Source organism: Pituophis catenifer, unplaced genomic scaffold (assembly GCF_029215685.1).
Source record: "Pituophis catenifer annectens isolate HBS135680 unplaced genomic scaffold, rPitCat1.0.hap2 SCAF_1, whole genome shotgun sequence".
NCBI classification, from domain to species: Eukaryota; Metazoa; Chordata; class Lepidosauria; order Squamata; family Colubridae; genus Pituophis; species Pituophis catenifer.
This window is the reverse complement of record NW_027256881.1, coordinates 78,418,926-78,439,540: the sequence shown is the minus strand read 5'-3', so window position 1 is coordinate 78,439,540 and position 20,615 is coordinate 78,418,926. Positions and strand designations below refer to the sequence as shown.

Sequence of the window (20,615 nt, the reverse complement as noted above, 5' to 3'; positions counted from 1 at the left end):
TACTTTTATGTATAGTGGACTTTTGTGAATAACAGACTCTCTTTCTCCCCCCCCTTTTCTCTTCAAAATAGTGGTTCACTAGCATTAGCTCTTTATTAAGTCTATAGTTAATACGTATATCTTCCTAGTGACTCTGGTTAACACTTAAAATACAGTAACTAAGAAGTTGGCAGAAATTAACAAAATAACAGAATAACAGAGTTGGAAAGTACCTTGGAGGTCTTCCAGTCCAACCCCCTACTCAAGCAGGAGACCCTGTACCCATGATGGCGAATCTGTGCTACACATGCCAGAGGTGGCACACAGGGCCCTCTCTGTGGGCATGCGCGCCATCACCAACTGCTCTTCCGGGTTCCGTCGCACACATGTGCACCATCCACCTGGTCTGGCACGCATGCCGTCAGCCAGCTGCTCTCTTCTGGATTCCAGCGCTCCGGCACATGCACATGTATGCGCACTCCAGTTTTGGCACTCGGTGCCGAAAAGGTTAGCCATCACTTCCCTATACAATTCCTGACAAGTGGCTGTCCAGTCTCCTCTTAAAGGCTTCCAGTGATGGACCACTCACAACTTCTGAGGGCAAGCCGTTCCACTGGTTAGTTGTTCTCACTGTTAGGAGAACAATAATCTTAATTGATCTCTTAACAAATAAAAAGAGTTCATCTGCTTGGTACTTTGATGGGAGACTCAGGAAATCCCAAGTGCCATAAAAATACTCTAGGAAATTAGAAAAATATCCCACAAAAACCTTTGACAAAACTAATCCATTTTATTGTCCACATAGTCTCCTGTGGAGTTTAAGTCAAGGGAATTAATCTTTAACTTTTTATATCCTTTATGCAATTATTGCCTCTCTAGCATGACTCCCTGATTGTATTATTTACCACTAACATTCAGCAATTCAACTAGTGGAATTTCACACCTGGAAATGTTGATTAGTTAACGTTCAACAAAATTAATCTTTCTATTTATGGCAGAGAACTGTTAAGGTCACCTACGGTCTTCTCAATATTTCTGTACACTCTTTTCATTCTTCCACTAAATTCCATCCTCTTATCTCTGCCCACAATTACTCTGCAGTCTTTGAATTCCCAAATTATAGCTATACTACAAAAATAACTTCAGGTAATGGCTATTTTAAGACTGAATTTAAACATTGTACTAAGACTTAATATGATTTGTTTGATTATGTCATAGTGCTATATTTGATGCAGCTTAGTCAGCAAATGGCTTAGTCACAAAATTATGGTTAATACATTTTGGCTGATATATTAAGGAAAGTTAATTGCTGTGTGTTTTGCATCTTGTTCTTTTTATTTTATTTCTATATAATTTATAAAATGCTTAGAGCCTTTGGGGAATTGGGTGGCATATAAGTATGAGTAATATATAAGTAAGAGCCACTTTGATGTAATAGTTAAAACAACCAGGTTAGAAATCAGGAGGCTATGATTTCTAGTCCATCCTTAAGGCCTGGAGCCAGTTGGGTGAATTTGGGACAGTCATTCTCTCTCAGTGTTAGGGAGAAGACAATGGCAAACCACTTCTGAAAATGTTGCCAAGAAAAATGCAGAGACTTGTCCAGGCAAGGAATCAAAATTGACTCACAGGTACAAAAGCAAGGCCGGCCAGCCAGCCAATAAATAACCAACCAACCAACCAACCAGCCAACCAAAGGCTTCATTTGGAAGAGTTTTTGTTGTTTTAATAGCAAAAGCTATATGCCACTCCTTGAAGTGCTGAAAGTTGAGCATGACCAGTTTTTCCCCATCTGAGCTGAACTGAACTGGTATGTGCAAATCCAGAGCCATCAGCAAAGCAAAGAGCATTTTCACTTGCCTAATGTCACAGTCCAAGCATCCCTTCTATTGATTTTCATAGCCCTAAGAAGCACACTGATTTTAGTTGGTTTATTACATTGCCATAGAGTGGAGCAAGAATTGATGACTTTTACTGTGTGATTTCTCCAGCTTTTGAAGAAAAAGAAGAAATTAAAGGGCAATATGAGAAGCTTATGGATGCTTATGGATGCTTAGGCGAGCTGCAGTTAAAATCTGGTATGTAATCACTTAATATTGTGCAATAATCAGATAAAAAAGAACCATCAATACTATTCATTGATTCATTATTACTAATGAAAATGTCAGTGTTGTTCTTTGTTAGGTTAAAGAGAAATGATTACAGGTAGTCCTCGACTTAACAACCATTCATTTAGTGACCATTCACTTAGAACAGCAGTAAAAAAAGTTGACTTATGACTGTTTTTCACACTTACGACAGCTAAAACATCCCCATGGTCATGTGATTTAAATTTGCACTTGGCAACAGGCATGTATTTAAGCATTGTTCCGGGGTCATGTGATCATCTTTTGATTTTCCCAGCCGACCTCCGACAAGCAAAGTCAATGGGGGAACCCAGATTCGCTAAATGACCTCATGAATCCCTTAAAAACTATGCTGATTTGCTTAACAACTGTGGCAAAAATGGTCATAAAATAGGGCAAATCTCATTTAACAACTGCCATGCTTACCAATGGAAATTTGGGGGCTCAGTTGTGGTCATTAGTCAAGGACTATCAGTACAGTACAGAATGATTATTTCAGTTTTTTAAACATTCATCTTACCATGTGTTCTAATATAAATTTGAAAATAAGATTTGTTTCACTAAAATTACTATAGCTTTTATTTTTGTAACCTATTGCTATAGCAGGAATAAATTGGAGGGAGATCACCATATTGATGATCTCACTGCTGTAATATAGCTATTAGCTTCCGGATTTCTTCACTTATACTTTGTTTTGATAAGCTCTTAAATGTGCATGTTTTGTTTCCGTTAGTGAGATGATATAGAAAATAGATGAAAACTCAGCAAGCAGTAAAAGAACACTTTGACCAGGAATTATGAAACATACAGCTTTATAGTCAGAGGTTCCATGCCTTGATTAAAAAAAAAAGGCAATCCTTTTTCTCAGCATTTTAATGCAATGCTGAAGAAATCTGTATTTTTTTCCATGTTAATCCACCATGTTTCTTTGAAAAGCATAGGACCTCTGCACATAAAATATGGCAATGCTCAAGAACCTCCCTTCTTAGCCAAGAGTGAGCTGCCAGAAGCATTCTTTTTATGTGGCAGGTTTTATTAATTATGGCTCATAGTTAATGAAAGCTACAACTCTCATTTCAGAATGTAGGGCAAAGAAGCCATTGGCAGCCTCAAGAATAATGACGTAATGTCTGCTTTATTTGTCACTGTTTTAAGCAATACAAGCATGTATCTGGCAACCCTGCATAGCACATTCTTTATCCTGATTTTGTCCTCTTATAGGCTAACAGACATTCACTTAACTATTGCAGCAAAAAAGATTGTAAAACTGTGTTACATGGTGACCTGCTTAAAAACTGGTACAAATTACGATTGTAATTCTACCTTCAATTACGGGGATAAGTTGAGGACTATCTATAAACCCTTATATAGGAAAGCATGTGAAAGCACCCTTCTAGGAAGTAGGGGTCTCTGCTGGTTACTGATTGGACATAGTAATCATTGGGGGAGGAGGGGAAACGTTCCACCCCTCCCATTTGATAAAAGATATTTCAAATTACGTTTCAGACAAAGAAGAATGTTTACCTGATTATATCTTTTCATTTCCTCTTGCACTTTGATCTTTGCAGCCTATTTTAATCTGTTTTTAAAGCAGAAGGAAGAATGTGTGAAGGGAGGACTTGATTTATTTTCCACAATAGTATCCCTATCTTGGGGCTTCAAAATTCTTCTCAGGGTATCAAATAAAATGAGAAATATGGCTACTAAACATTAACATTTTCAGTGAGAGTTACTTGGTTGGGAAATGATTCCATTAGAGAGGCTTGCACAAAACTCTTTTAGCTCTCCAAAATCCTGATTTTTATTTCAAAGCTGTCTTGAAAAGATTTTTAAGTTACATTTTATTATGATGCCATATCATGAAGATTCTGGTTCAGCTTTATTTTCAATCCTAGAAATGTCAAGCTATTAGAATAGAAAGAATCTACTATGTCTATGCTTGCAGATAAACGTTCTACTTCTAAAGATTTATGAATTTAATTATGCCTTTGTATAATTCTCTCATATCTACTGAAACCTCCAGACAGATAAATATCTTAAATTTAGCTCCTGATTACCAGCATAAGAAAGACCCATTGTGTTCTTCTGATAAATGTAATGAAAGAATATAATATAGGCTGCCTCTGTAAATAAAACCTAGAGCAGCATAAGTAGTTATATACATATATAACTATACTATAACATGTCATTTTGCAGGCAACTCCACTCTGCATTTCCTGGTTCTTGTGACAGGCTGTACATCAGTGGGAAAAATCCTCGATACTGAAGTTTACAAGATCACAGCAACTGAATTTTGTGCCCTCCAAGAAGAAACTAAGGAAGAAGATCGTGTTTCTGCCTTGAATAAACTTCTGAATTCTGGGGTCTTCTATTTTTCTTGGCCAAATTCAGGATCAAGCTTTGATCTCACTATCCGAGCCCAGAAGAAAGATGATGATAGCTATCAAACTGGAAATTCATTTTTCTGGTTAGTACCAAACTTGGGAGCTTTGCTTAAGCCTCGGTTTAAGATTTTGGGTGGGTCTCTTTGAGTTGGGTTGATGCATCAGGATGTTATGTTGTCCATTAGATAATTGTTGTTTGTATATAATGTTCTTTTTAATGGTGAAGCTGTCCAGAGTTGCTAGGCAAGATGAATCTTTACTCCGATCCATCCAGGATTTTCTTAGAGCCTTACAATTTCACATATTGAGTAGCAGGTTTAAATATATTTTGTACATGCTTAATAGAGACAATTTTCTTCGACTTGGTTATCACAAGTTGCATCCCAAGCTAAGTCTCATTGATTTAAATCAGAGAGGTTGAAATATGTGATTATATTGTCTCTACTGACTGCATGAAGAGAAAACAGTAGGACTCATTAGGACAGAGATCGGTGGAATCTCCTTTCTGAGAATGCTGTGCCCTTCTTCCTATATAAAACACACTGATCCACCAAGGCTGCCAGACATTTGAGAACAGCAGAACAACCATAGCACAAGAGAAGGGAGCACTCTGCAAAGCCAGAGCTGCAAATGCTGTAACAATGGTGTCCACGCATGTCTGCCCGACATGTGGCAGAACATTTCGTGCCCGTATAGGCCTTATCAGCCACCTGTGGACACATCATGGACAGCCCACAACCTGTTAGATGTCAAGGTCCTCTTCGAACACGATGGACAAACATCATCATCATCATATAAAACTAATGAATAAATTAATTCTGCTGAATGATCAATAGTTTTCAATAAAACCATAAATACATATTCATACAGAAGCAATATACAGGCTTAAGCATATATGCATGACTATTAAGTCCATTGCATTATTTCACCATATTTTTTGCTTTAAATGGTGATGTGATCAGTTGTAGAATAAATACATTAATATAGTAATTGTGCCAAACTGAATACATACCAGCAGTTAAATATTGATCAGAAGCGCCCAAATACTTGTGTTAGATTTCCTACCATTTGTGATGAAGGAACACTAAGTAGGTCCTAAATTCAGCTTTATGGGTCATGTTACATAGATTTACATTATAGGTAGTTTTTGTGGCATTCATGAGCTAATATGATGTAGTTTAATGGTTCTAACTTAACAGTGGTGAGAACCAGGTTCCAGTTTCCTCTCAGCCTTGGGAAATTCTCTCTTTCATAGCTCAGTTTACCTAAAAGAGTTATTGTGGGGAAGATTTTAAAGAGAATAATTCCTGGGGAGGGGGAGGGAAGGTAAACTATAACTAATAAGAAAATAAAATATTTTATTCTCAGTTTTTATTGCAGAAAAACAGTGAACAACAAACACTTATAAAAGTTCAGGTCAAACCAACACTTTAAAATCATGCAGTTAAACTTACTTCCTTTTGTGACTTTCTACCTATCTCTGTTTACCTGCAGTGTTGGGGTTTTTTTTGGCCTGGTTAGGAAATCATTTGTTACCTTATGTACTGGGGCTTTAAAAATTTGCAAACTGCACAGGGAAAAACATATTAAAACTAAACTTTGCTAAAGAGAGATATCTAGATTTGGTTATAGAGATACAGTTGTAGATATAAAATGTATACATATGTGTGTTGTACATACATGATCTTTCTTTCTGTCCTGCTGACCCTTACAGGAACCAGCTATTGCATGTCCCTTTTAAACACTATCAGGTGAACTGTTCAGACTGGCTACTAAAAGTGATTTGTGGTGTGGTGGACATTCGTACTCTTTACGCCTCTCACAAGAAGGCAAAAGCCTGCCTAATCTCCCGGATTAGTTGTGAGCGAGCTGGTGCCCGGTTTCACATACGAGGAGTCAATGATGATGGTCATGTTTCTAACTTTGTTGAGACGGAGCAGGTAAGTGGCAGGAAACGATCCATGTCACTAAATAATTTAAGTGTGAAATAAGGTATTTTCTAAAGAGCAAGGGACAGAAGAGAAGCATGAGGTCTTCAGAATTTTTCTGACTTTTTGCTCCTTCTAATACACAGCCTTAACCAAAACTATTGGTATCCCTCCATTTCCCTCTGAGAATCTCATTTGTAGACATTGTGTGGAACCTCTTCAGTTATATCTTACTTGGTTGCCCAAGCAGTCACAGATGGTAGGAATAGCTTAGACTTCCATAAAATATGTTGGACATTGGACAAACAGTACTTATTACTTGTTTTAAGAGTTGTGGCATATGTGGCGTCCCTGTGGTCATATTATTACAAATTCCGATGTCCCCTACCAGCTTCACCCAAGCAAAGTCAACGGGGAAGCTGTCAGTAAGTCAGAAGTCATGATCATGTGAGATCCTGACCTGGGTGTCCTTTGGGTTATGACAGTAACTGAGACTGCCAGAATTGCTGTTGCTAAGTGATGTTGTCATGTGGCATTATATTTTACAACCACGTTGCTTAGAAATGAAAATTCCAGTCCCAATTGCTGTCGTAACTTGAGGATTACGTGTATCCTTAGTAACAGATTTGAGGTGATACAAGCCATTGAGTATCACCTACTTAGCCTCTCACTTCTTTATAATAATACACAGTGGTGGGATTCAGCCAGTTCGCACCATTTCGGGAGAACCGGTTGTTAACTTTCTGAGCAGTTTGGCAAACTGGTAGTTGGAAGAAATCATTAGGGCAGAGAACCAGTTGTTAAATTACTTGAATCTCACCATTGATAATACACATATAAAAATGGGATTAAATTTAAGAATGGGCTGGAACCCAGTTATGTTTGGAACATAAAATATTAGGGCTGGAGAGGAAATGATTTTGCTTTGTTAGTAGACTAGTAGATAATTAGCAATGAACTTGACTGCTTCTAATACAGTGGAAAAAATAGTTCATCATGTCATATTGGCTCTGCTCATTCATAAATTCATTATGCCCCAGGATTCTAGATATCCTGACCCCTTTACACTGCATGGTTTCCTCTGGTTTAAAGAAGAAAATAAACAATTAGCTTTATCTCCTGAAGCTCTTCTATGAATAAATGGTCTTCCTTTGTTTCCCACTGAGCTACTCTTTTGGTATTTCAGTTTTGCTGTGACTCATCTCTCCCCCCTTCCCTCTCTCTACTCACTGCATAAGCAAAGAAAAACAAAACAATTTGAAGTCTCTTTGCTTTCTAAACTGAAGTCAGCTGTTGATCTTTTAGCTCATTTGCTACAAAAACAGAATCCAAAGAAGTGGTGCTGAACAAAACAGCAGGCAGAGTGAAAAGTAGGGAGAAGGAATTTTGCAGCAGGAATTAAATTAAAAGTTGCATCCCACACAGCTTAATTTCTCGTTCATAATGGCCTTGATACAGCAGTATTGGAACCAGCAGGAATCATCTGAGTTAGTTATATCAAAATAATGGTAATCATTTTCTTCAAATCAATGTAATTTGTTTGGCAATCATGGAAATAACTTGATACTGCCTTCTTCTGGGACATTTGCTTGACTTTTGTGTCTAACAACCCTGAAATTCTTGATGATTCCCATCCAGCCATTAACTATTTCTGATCCTACTTAGCTTTAAATGATCAGCTGATACAGGCTAGGCCAGGGACTATAAAGTTGAAACTAAGGATGTGTAAAATGAAATAGTTCTTTCTTGGAATGTTTTGTTTCTTTTTGGAACATTGTGTTTTTGTTTTTTGTTCCAGAACAGGCCAGGCTTAATGTTCTTAGAATGGGTAATATTTTTAATAATAAAAATTGCAGTGACAGAGAAAAATGAAACATTGCAGGTAAAAACAGCATCCTGGGAAAGGTCTAGGTAGCTTTGTGTGTAATTGCTTTTTAAAAAAAGGACAACAAAAATCCAAAAGTATTCTCCGAACTAGAAAATGGGACATAGAAATGACTTATTTCTTAATTAAGGTTGATTAGCCTTAATTGATTAACTCATTAAAGAACAGTCCTGGGCCTGGGACCTAAGAATATGCGGGGACTTGTTTCTTGATTATTTTTGCAGTTATGATGTACTAATTTTTGGCTGCCATATGTCTTAATATTTGTGTTATTGTGATTTTATTTTCTTCTGAATTTTGTTGAGATGGGAGAACATACAAATTGAATGAACTAATATATAAATAATATAGTCCAGTGTAAAGTGATATAAAGTATTATGTATTAGACAAAAATCGTATCATCTTTTTAGAAAAGATGAGGTTGTGTTGAATAGACTGAAAAAGTTGTATAAAACAAGGCAAACTCTGACTAGGATTATTAGGAAAAAATCATAGCATGATGTATTTATTTAATTTTATGACACAATCATACTTAAAATATCCTGCACAGTTCTGGCTACTATATCTCAAAGGAAAAGTTCTATACAGATTGTCATTAGATACCAACTATACATTCAACAGAAGCCAAATATAAACGATGACACCTTGAAAATGTGATATACTATAGGCTGGCTTACATTTTTCTAGTCTATAATTTATAAAAAAAATAATTTTTTGTATGAAGTTAGTCAGTGGTGGGTTGCCCCTGGTTCGGACTGGTTCACAAGAACCGGTAGTAAAACCGGCGGGAGGCTCCGCCCACTGACCTGGACGTCATCAGGAAGTTTCTGCGCATGTGCAGAAGTGCGCAAACGCGCACATGAGGTCCTGTTGCAAACTGGTAGTAAAAGTAAGTAGAACCCACCCCTGAAGTGAGTGCATATCGTTATTGCATAAGTAGAGCTGAAGCTGTGAAAATGGTGTATTGAATAGTTAGAGCCAAATGTGTTTTAAAAATATTTTTAAATAATAAATTTTCTAAGTCTTCTCAGCATTTTAAGATGCTTATGGTAATGTTATCTTAATTTTATTTTTATTGTTATTTTGTGAATTTAAAAATATCTTGTAATCCAGATAAATTGACCTCTAGTCAATGTTTAAAACAATTTAATATAGGCACTCTTCTCTTACTATTGTTAGGCGAATCACACACAGTTACAACATCCTACCGTCATATGATCACCATATGCCACCTCCTTCCAGTTTCTCCATTAACTTTGTTGGAAGATAGTAATGAAGGTTGCAAAGAGGGATCACATGACAGTGGGATACTGCAGTGTTGTAATTGCAAGACGGTCACTGAGCACCCAGATCACAATCACAAGATCATGGGGAAGTGTAATAGCTTAAAATATATTTAAGTAATCTCATTGAGTGGACACCTGTTCTAATTTCAAAGGGTTGCTGAACCAGCAGATGTCAAATGAGCACTACTTGTAATTAATTGCATTAATCGAAATATATGCTTTTTTAAAAATCTTTTCAGACTATCTATTTGGACATGGATGTTTCTTCCTTTGTTCAGATCAGAGGTTCAGTTCCATTATTCTGGGAACAACCTGGATTGCAGGTAATTAGCATAAATCATGAATGTCTAAAGCAATGTTTACTGCTATACTAAAAGTCTCCTTTATATTTGGCATGTCAGCATTTCTGTCCTTAAACACTAAATAGGACAAGAGTTTCCATTCTTTTTGGAGGGGCTGTGATGTAGCCTTTCACATGAAATGGATTTGTACATGTGCTTATTTGAGTTTGGATTGATTCAGGAATACAGAAATGGGAAATGCGTTAGTTACCTTTATAAGTGGTTATATTGTAAATGTACAATATTTTACAAAATGCATTTATACTTTGTTAATTAATTTAGTATAATAAAAATTTTAAACTATATTAGCGAGGCAAGCAATTGTAATCTTACAAGGAAATTGAAAAACATTGGAAAGAAGTTTTGGGGCAGATTGATTAATTGCTCACCATTATTTTTTGTCATCCCCATTTTCTAATAACACCTGCCTTCTATGTTCTGTAGCATCATTTGTGGATGCCAAGATGGTTGCTAGGCTTATGATAAAGAAACACTTTTCTCTAAACGAAGAAGGGAGACATCTAGTGATTCATGGTAAAAGTATCACTTCCCATTCTTTTTATTGTTATCTTCTTAGGTTGGTTCCCATCATCTGAAGCTTACCAGAGGCCTAGAAGCAAATGCTCCTGCTTTTGATAAGTAGGTTTAATCATTGCAATATTGCTAATAATATGAAGCCTAGAACTTGGCATTACAGCTTTTATTGTAGGATGTTCCAGAATCTTTGCACGGAGCCATGTCTTTTGGTTTTCAAATCCATTTCGCTCTTTTGTATGAATATTCCTGTTTGTCATTTAGGACTGCATTTGAGAAGGAAGAAATGTTGAAAGATAGGTGTATATTTTTGAACAAAGCTGTCAAGTCTTCTGGGTGCCTTCAGTTTCCTGGGTACCTTTGGGCATTTGGTCTTTCTTAGCCAAATCTACCTCACTAAGTGATTGTTGCAGGAGAAAATGGGAGGAAAGAGCACTGGGCATGTTACATTGAGCTCCTGAGTGGCACGTGGGATTCAAAACAAATAAAATATGAAAAACATACTATGGTTATTTTTAAAAAACAATCTTTTTCCAATCACGTAGCTCCGAACTAACAGGGCATTATGTTACCCATAACAGATGGGAAGGAGTAACCTTTGTTTAGGAGAATGTCACGTTGTTGACAACTGTTTTTTAATTCATAAGAGAGATAGCTGCACTCTTAAGGGGAAAGTTTGGCCAGAAAGTATACAGTGGAAATTTCAGTTCCCCTCTATAGGTTTTCCATCAGTTGGACTGTAGTATTTGAGTAGAGGTGCCTAGTAAGGGATGCTGATAGTCCCTAGGACAGTGACGGCTAACCTTTTTGTTATCATGTGTTGAAAGCGTGTGCGCGCATGTGATAGCACGCACGCGTGTGTGACAGCACCCATAATGCAATGCGGGCCCCCTTGCGCATGCATACATGGTCCTCCACACTCCCCTGCACATGCGCACACAACCCCCCTGCCCCGTTTTGGGCCTAGTAGGCCTCCCTGCTGTTACAGGTGTTATGTCTTCCTTATATGCAGTTTATTCCTCTTTAGCATTTATCTCCATTGTTTTGTGATGCATTTCCTGCCTCTCTAGGATTTACCTCTATTTGCTCCTGTGAGGCACTTCCTGTTCCTGTTGTATATATATATTTATATTCTTGATGGCTTGTATAGTGTTTTAACTGCATTTTGATTAAGACTACTTGAAACACCTGCAGCCTCCTGGGACCAAAATCGGGCTGCGGGGGAGCACACACCCCACAGTCCCCTGCGCATGTGTGTGTGGCCCCTCTGCGCATGCGCCACGGCTCCCACATGCACCCTGCCCCATCCCGAAAATCAGCTGGCTGGCGGGAGGCGCACATGCATGGTGGAGCTGAGCTGGGCAACGGCTCGCGTGCTCGCAGTGGCATGCATGCCATAGGTTCTCCATCACGGCCCTAGAACTATAGTTTGATGACACTTCAACACTAATGCTGAGTTGTTTGGATATTGAACTACTCAGAACTGTACAACCAAGAAAATTATATGATTGTTCTAATGTGCGTAGCCAAATCTTACACCAGGACATATTCTGGATGGATTTATTTTATCTAGATGGAGAATAATCTGAAATGAGAATTAACAACTCATTGCTCTTATCAAATTTTTTCTTTTGAAGTTTAGGAGTAGCAATAGCTTTTTCACCCTGCAAATGCAGTGATGAGGAATTTTTGAAAACAGTCCATCCTATTCTGATGGATTATGAAGAGTCATATGATTTTCCAGGAGTTATGACTGGCACTCTTATGGAAACTCCGACAAAGTCATTATTTGGTCTTGTATGATTAAATGCCCTCACCATTTTAGCAGTCCTTAATTGCTTGAGGAGAAAGCAATTAAAAAAGTTAGATGACAGCTGCAAAGTCTGCAGGAGGAAGACTCCTGCTGGCTCCGATGGAACACAGGTTGAACCTAGTCTGTAGGGTGTTAACGGTGGCAAACAAAAGAATTGTTTTCTAAAATCATTGAATCAGGTTAATTTCATGCAGCGTCATTACTGTACTGATTCCTGAGCAATTTGCACTGTTAGATGCCTTAACATTTCATGCAATATTTGAAATAGTCTTGGATACCCAAGTCAAGGAAAGAATCCATTTTCTAGTAAAATTGGAAAAATAAAATAAAATTGTAGTTTTAGGGCTGAGAGAAGCATCTTAATATTCAAGATATTGTTAAGTTTATTATTAAATTTCTATTAAATTTCTGAACCTTGATACCTTGATCTGCCCCCCGAAACAACGCTCTGAATCTAATATAATAAACCAGGTGTCCTGATAAACTAATCATTTGTTTACTTATATAATTTCAATTATTTATACTCCCAACAAGTAACCAATCCAGGTAAATTGTAAAATGGTTGTGTGTAAGAAGTAGTGGTTGATTATTAAAATATGGAACATTTATTCATTTGGAGTAAAATATATAAACTGTAGTTTATATATATTTGTACATATATATATGTAGTAAGTCAAGTAATCAAGTTCTTCAGTCGCTATTCTAAAAGAAAATATGTGTGGTTAGAAGGCCATAATTGATATTGGTCATTTGTATTTTAAGAAGAATTCTAGATAGCTTCTATTATTTATGAAATCAAAGCGACCTATTCCTGTTTTTACAGGCATATGATGCTTCTGAAGGAACAATACGGCAAACAAGTGATCGTTAATTTGCTGAGAAGCAAAGGAGGAGAAGAGGTTCTCAGTAGGGCTTTCAAGGTAAAACAAAGATCAAAGCCTTTTTGCTAATTTTGTCTTGGTTCAGAGTTTTATTTCTTATGAAAGTAAGAAATATCTTCATGTTAGATAGCCAGCACTCGGCCTGAAAAAATCAGAGATAATAATTTTCCTTTTACAAATACGTTTGAGTATCCCCAAATTGGTAAAATTTATATAAATGCTTTTTGGACAGCCTACTGAAAACAGTTGGGTGATAAGTAATTGTGAGTATGACTGAATCATTTATCTGAAGTTGATCCCTGTTTCTTAGAGAAATAATCCCACTGAAAGCAGAGGATGACATGTTGTATCCATGGATTTTCTTTTTTTTTTAGGAAAAAAAAACATAGCCATATACTGTTGCTTTTCCAATAAGGCTTATCAGAGAAAAAAGAAATGTAAGATGTACGAGTGTACTGGAGTTAAGCTCTGTAAAGGATATCAGATTTTGTAAAAATTCCTATATGTTGACAAGGAACATAATGGATTGTGAGGAGTGGCATTTTGATAAATGTTTAGCAACTGTCTCTGCCATTTCCCCTGCACTGTGCATCAAGTCTCAATTCTATTTTCTCAAGCTGGCTCTGGCATACCACTAGTTGTAAGTGGCTCCTTCACTTACTGTTCACTTTAGGTTTAGTTTAGTTTAGTTTAGTTTAGTTTAGTCTAGTCTAGTCTAGTCTAGTCTAGTCCTAGTCTAGTCTAGTCTAGTCTAGTCTAGTCTAGTCTAGTCTAGTCTAGTCTAGTTTAGTTTTATGGACTATGTGGGGGGGGGGGGTGTCATGAAGGCACCCAAGTGAGATTGCTCCAAGGTGCAGGGAAACATTGAAGATGAAGGGAAAAGAGGAAAGAACCGTGAATTCTGCTGTGATGGTAATGTCAGGCGCAGGTAACCAGGAACAGGAGCTGAGTTCAAAGTACTAGACATTTATTACATTCTACCTATACATAAGAATCTGATCTACTCACAGTCAAAGCAAATTGGTGCTAGATAAGAGTCAACAGAATTCATGGGTGGGAGGGCTGATTACATGTTTGACCCCGCATTCGGATTGTCCCTGGTGATCTCCTACGAATATCCAGCATAATCAACTGATCAGGCAGTTTTGGGAAGGGGGTTGTTCATGCAGCACTGCTTTCAGCTAAGGTGGGTTCTTTCAATGGTTAATTGGATTAAAAATAGGGTCCTCCAACATGTGAAGTAGCTCCTTTTTCACTCAGCTAAGCTTCTGCTGCTGTGTCTATGTTTCAGACATGGGACCTGAAATTTAGGGTGGGATGGAGTGTGATAGGGGGAGATAAATGCTTACGAGAAGGGGAGGAAAACGGTGGCTTGCATGGTTAAGATGCTGGGTTGGAGTTTAGCAAGCATGTATTCGAGACCAAGTGCTGCCATGGAGCAGGGTGAGCTCTCATCCCTCGCTCCAGCTCCTACCAGGGACAAGAAAGGAGCCCCCAAGTGGGCTTCCCCTAGGCAATGGTGATGTCACCGGCTAATTCTTTCAACCCAGAAGCGCCTTGGTTCTTTTGACACGAGTGTGATGAGAGCAGATGAGGAATTGATGTCATGTATTACCATTCCTCCTAGCCCAGGGCTGTCAAACTCCCGGCCTACGGGCCGGATACGTAATGCACTGGCCACACCCATGCCGATTTAGCGAAGGGGGAAAAAGTCCCAAAACGTCATGTGATGACGCCATGACGATATGAGTTTGACACCCCTGTCTTAGCCTGCAAGATGATTTTCTGTCATCTCAGGTTAAAGCTGTCCTTTTTCTGGGCAGGAAACTGCAAAGCATTTGGCTACATCCACATTCTTCCTTTCTTAAAACCTCTTTTTATTTATAAAACCCAGAGGCCTTTTGGGAAAGTTCAGCAATGTAAACAGCATGCTGACTTCCCATTTATTCTCTTTTTAACATTTGAAATGGTCTTTTAAAAACAAAGTTGGGGGAGAACAGAAGATCTGAGGAGTACCAAGACAAATATCTTTCTCCCCATTGCCTTTCTCACTTGCATCATTTAGAGGCAATCACTGTGATTCCTCTGTGAAGTTAACAGTTAATACAACTGCAGAAGTGGATAGCAGGCTTGGATCAATGACTCATGCTGGGCCGGTAGTGCTGCAGTCGTTCCCAAGTAAACTATGAAGTACTGAGGCCTGTAAATAGTCAAAGATATGTAGGCAGTTAGCAAAGGAACAGATCCACTGGCAAACACAAGCTGCTACTGCTGCTGCTCGCCTCTTCACCTCTTAGAAGCAGCATTTACATACGCAGTGATTTTCTCTTGAATTTATTTTGGATCTGAGCCACTAGAAGTTTGCAGTGAGTTTGATCACATTGCTAGTGAGAGTGAATTCCACAACAATTTAGCATTAGCACCCCTGTTATCTGCCTACAACACAAGCTTAAAGGGCAGGGTACGAATCTTTGAAATAACAGCACTAAACAAACAAGCATACGGCTTTGTGAATGGGTGGAGAAATTTTCTACTCATGTCACACCTGTTAGTCATAGCCATCTTATGCAGTGTGGTACAGCCAAAGCCACATAAAGGAGACATGGAGGCAACATATAAAACGGCCTCTTGTGGGGATAGTTTTCAAACACCGTTTTCCCATATGTGAGCACGTATGAAGCCAGAGAGGCTACCTTAGTTATGTTCTATTTGTACTTGTGATCTATTTAATATACTTGTGGTGATAGGCTGTGATACCTCATTGAGTTACTCCAGTTACACATTCAGTTATGGAGACATAGAAAACTATATTTTTGATTCAGTCTTCCCACCAAAATCATTTGGGAAGAAGATCCTTGATTCCTGGTCTGAGCTGTTGTAAAACATCGTTGAAAGGCAGAGGTGACAGGTGTAGATTGAAGTGATTTCTAATATATATTACAATATAAGAATATTATTTCTCTGCCTATTATCCTATCCATAATGTCTCCTTTTCACTGATTAGTTTTTGAATTAACTCTGCTGATAGAATATTCCATCAGTAATTTTTGTGATAGTAGCATATTTTGCATTCTACCAGTCTGCTGGGATTTCTGCCAAATTCTGTGGTCTCTTGACTGATATTTTTTTCAATGTAGGACTGGATGCCTCAAATATTCTACTATAATAATTTATTACACGAGAAATAGATTTTATTACTTACACTGCCTTAAAGCTTCTGGGAACAAAATACAGTTTATTTTAATTTATATTTCTGCCTCCCAACCTAAATATTAATTACCATATTTCTTTTTGTCTCCCAAAAGACGGTGAAAATGTCTGCATGTCTTATAGATCAAATATTGCCGAAGCCCCACCCACCAGCTATTTTTATTGCTTCCGCACAGCCCATTTTGGGGCCTTTTTTTTTTTTTGGCCCTTTTCAGCCCATTTCAGGGAGGGGGGTTCTGCCTGTTTTTGATGCTTTTTTTGGCCCATTTTTTTGGCTTTTTTCAGCCCTTTTTCAAGGCTTTTTTGGCCCTTTTTGAGGCTTTTTTTGGCCAATTTTTTTCAGAAAAAACAGCCTTAAAAAAGCCTCAAAAACAGGCTGAGAAAAGCCTCAAAATTGGGCTGAAAAAAGCTTCAAAAACAGTCAAACGTTAAAGGATAGATAACTAAATCCCAATGAGATCAGAACATGGTGAATCCAATTTTTTTTATGATGTCATGTCACAGAAACTTAAGTACAGGTAGTCCTTGACTTACAACCACAATTGAGACCCAAATTTGTTGCTAAGTGAGACATTTGTTAAGTGGATTTTGCCCCATTTTATGACCTTTCTTGTCACAGTTACAAGTAAATCGCTGCAATTGTTAAGTTAGTAACATGGTTGTTAAGTGAATCTGGCTTCCCCATTGACTTTGCTTGTCCAAAAAGTGATCACATGACACCCCCCCAAGACACTGCAACCGTCATAAATATGAAATCAGTTGCCAAGCAGCTGAATTTTAATCACGTGACCATGGGGCTACTGCAACAGTCATAAGTGTGAAAAACAGTGAGTGGTATGTCACTTTTTTCAATGCCTTTGTAACTTTGAATGGTTGTAAGTCGATGACTACCTCTAGGCTCTTGAAATTGATAAGAGATGGACAGTAAAGTAATTGTATGTAAATATTTAGTTGTTTTACTTCTTGTTAACCCCACAACTGACTGCATTGTTAGAGATACTGTATACATCATTCACCGGCCATTCAATACATGTTATCAGAAAGACTTTTACAAATGAAGTAACAATTTGAAATTTGAAAAATAAATTTTTTTTTTGGGAAAAAAAAATATTGTTTTCTGCTCTTTTCTTTTATAAGAAATTACTTTGGGCATCATCCCATGCAGTAGACACACCAATGATTAATTTTGATTACCATCATTTTGCAAAAGATGGGAAACTGGAGAATTCGTTGGGGCCTCAGCTAAAGCTACACTGGGAAGAATTGGGCATCTTTACAAAGGGTGAAAATGCAACTTCCCGGTGAGTATCGTACTCCTTCGTTTGTACATGTTTGTGCTATTTATTGAAGAGTTTTCCATGCTCCAGCTTTACATTTGTGGTTATTTTATGCTATCTTGCTTATAAACTATGTGATGTTTTTGTGCAAGTGAGATTATTTAAATTACAACTCTTCATCACTTTTACATATGGAACATTCTGGAAAGTTGGTGGCTCAGACACTTTTGGACACTTCATATTTGTTGCTGAGCTTTCACTCTCATCCATTTGTAAAGCAAATTAATACGAAGCATGATTCTTATAATAATTACAATTAATTGTTCTTACGATGTATGGGAATCAACATGTAAAATATGTACTCTTGCCTTTCCAGTCAGAATTGGGCTACAGTTCTGAGGAGACCATTTTGGGTAAAACTGAACTAGCCAATTCCAACAGTCCAGATGCCCATCCTTGATGAATTGTGGCAAAGGAGGCTAGCAATGAATAAACTGAATTGATATAATTTGTACCTCTGCTTTAAGACTTGTGCTATTGTCCTTAGGGTCCTAAATTTTCATGCTAGAATTGCTCAGTAGAATACTCAATTTATAGGGGGAGGTCCAGTACTAATTCTTTCAGTTCTTTGACTTGTTTTTTGAAGTCAACAGATGGGTACCATTCGAATGAATTGCCTGGATTGTCTAAATCGAACTAATACCGTCCAAACCTTCATAGCCCTTGAGGTGAGCGATAGACCATTCAGTTTCTGAGAGTTTGAGCAAAATCCTTACAAGAGGAATTATCAAGCAAACATTGGCTATTATGCGGGTGGGAAATTTGATTCTTATCCTGTCTTGTTCTGCATTGTATTTTTCTTTTTTCAAATCAGATTCTCCAAACCCAACTAGAAAGCCTGGGATTAAATTCCAAACCTATAGTTGAACGTTTTTTGGAGTCTTACAAAGCAATGTGGGCCCTCAATGGGCACAGCCTAAGCAAGATTTTTACAGGGAGCCGTGCTTTAGATGGAAAAGCTAAGGTAAAAGGAAAAAGTGAGCCCCAGTTATTCTCTGACATTTCAATAAGTATGAAATCAAATTAAATTGTTAATCCTATTCTTATATAGGTTGGGAAATTCAAAGATGGTGCCCGGTCAGTGTCACTGACCATTCAGTCAAACTTTTTTGATAGTGTGAAACAGGAAGCCATTAACTTACTGCTTATGGGTGATTTTTACAATGAAGAGTATGCTGATAAAGAGAGAATGCTGCTGGATCATACCGCATTATTGAGTAAGCAAGATCATTTTTATTTCAATAGCTTTTCAGTCATATCCGTTCTTTTTTGGGAGTAAAAACCACTTAAGTAAGCCTGCATAAGATTTCGTATTAATAGCATTGTGCTTGGGACTTCCCAGTAGGATATTCAGCCACTCTCTTCAATGTATCCAAAATCAATGTCTGACAGGTGAAAGGTTCCATCCATTAGTGGGAGATTTTAATACAACAATAGAATCCTAGAATAGAGTAAAGGACCTGATGATCTCCACCATTTTTTTCCTCGATCGTCCAATCCAGAATGGTGCTTCAATCTTCTCAGGAAAGCTGGATGACGTTTCAGAACACTGAAGGAGGGTGGAATCTGCAAACATCATGTCCCTGTTTTTTTAAATTCTGAACATATCATGCAAAAATGCTTCTCTCTGTAGAAGAGAAAATGGATCTGTTCTCACACTATCCATGTGCCTACTTACGAACTCTCCCTAGTAAGAAACATTATTGCTATAAGGGCCTCAATATAATTTAACATGCTTCTCCTGCATTTAGGGAGTACTTATAAAGGAAATACTTGGAAGCATGACAGCAAAATAATTATCAAGAGATAATTTGCAATCAGTGCCATGGTTCATAGTTTAAGGGAAAAAATAACTTTCCTTCCTCTCTTTCCTCATCTCCATTAGTGACACCAAGCACTTTGAACATCATGTCAGAGCGTCAATTTGAATTCACAAACTTCAAGAGAATTCGTGTTGCCATGGGGACCTGGAATGTAAATGGAGGCAAACAATTTAAGAGTAATATCCTTGGTACCAGCGAATTAACAGATTGGTTACTTGATTCCCCTAAGCTCTGTGGGGTTTCAGAGTTTCAAGGTAATAAAAAGTCCTACAGGTGATAATGACAAAAATATGCATATATGTATGTATTTGTATGTGTGTGTGAATATATGAGGATGTCATTTGGGACTGCCCAGTTCCATTGTAAGAGTAACAAAGTTTTTTAGATAGTTCTAGTAGGAACTAATTATGTGCATTTGGGAAGGTGAGCTTCATTTATTAGTGTTTATCTCCTTTCCTGAAATGGAATGATTAGATTAAATTCATATGTTTGGTTTTTCCCTCCCCATCACAACAGATGATCATTGTCCCGTTGACATATTTGCGGTAGGATTTGAAGAAATGGTAGAATTAAATGCTGGCAATATTGTGAATGCGAGGTAGGTTGAAATTCAATTGTTGAACTGCTTTGTTTCAATTCCTGTCTGAAAGGCTCACTGAATTTCTTATTTGTGGTAACTTCAGAGCTATCATAAGTTTTGTTATTCTCAAAAGTATTTTTAATTTCCTGAAATGAGTTTGTTCAGTATTCGTCAATTATCTTTCTTTATATGGATATTTTTATACCAGATATTTTTATAGTCCATATAGTTACTTGATGCTCTGTCATTAAAATGTATTTTAACACTACATGCTATAAACTAGCCAGGGTACAACACTCTTCAGTGACTTTATATAAATATAATAAAATTATTACAAATCTCTAGAGCCTGATTCATATATGCATAGCCATTAATCGTGGTGGCACAGTGATTAGAATGCAGTATTGCAGGCAAACTTTGCTCACCAGCTCACTAGGATCTACAGTTAGATCCTGACCGACTTAGGATCCTTCCATCCTTCCAAGGTCAGTAAAATGAGGACCCAGAT

General features: G+C 37.6%; 1 protein-coding gene across 1 annotated transcript in view; it reads left to right on the top strand.

Moving 5' to 3' along the window:
* SYNJ2 (synaptojanin 2) overlaps nt 1–20,615 on the top strand; it is a 58,153-nt gene that overhangs the window by 4,973 nt on the left and 32,565 nt on the right. The window contains exons 2-13 of the mRNA XM_070951660.1: nt 1,971–2,057; nt 4,302–4,572; nt 6,204–6,429; nt 9,828–9,911; nt 10,507–10,568; nt 13,100–13,196; nt 17,505–17,668; nt 18,291–18,372; nt 18,519–18,668; nt 18,756–18,921; nt 19,590–19,781; nt 20,044–20,125. Coding sequence (XP_070807761.1) covers nt 1,971–2,057; nt 4,302–4,572; nt 6,204–6,429; nt 9,828–9,911; nt 10,507–10,568; nt 13,100–13,196; nt 17,505–17,668; nt 18,291–18,372; nt 18,519–18,668; nt 18,756–18,921; nt 19,590–19,781; nt 20,044–20,125 — 1,663 coding nt within the window. The remainder of the gene's footprint in view (nt 1–1,970; nt 2,058–4,301; nt 4,573–6,203; nt 6,430–9,827; nt 9,912–10,506; nt 10,569–13,099; nt 13,197–17,504; nt 17,669–18,290; nt 18,373–18,518; nt 18,669–18,755; nt 18,922–19,589; nt 19,782–20,043; nt 20,126–20,615) is intronic.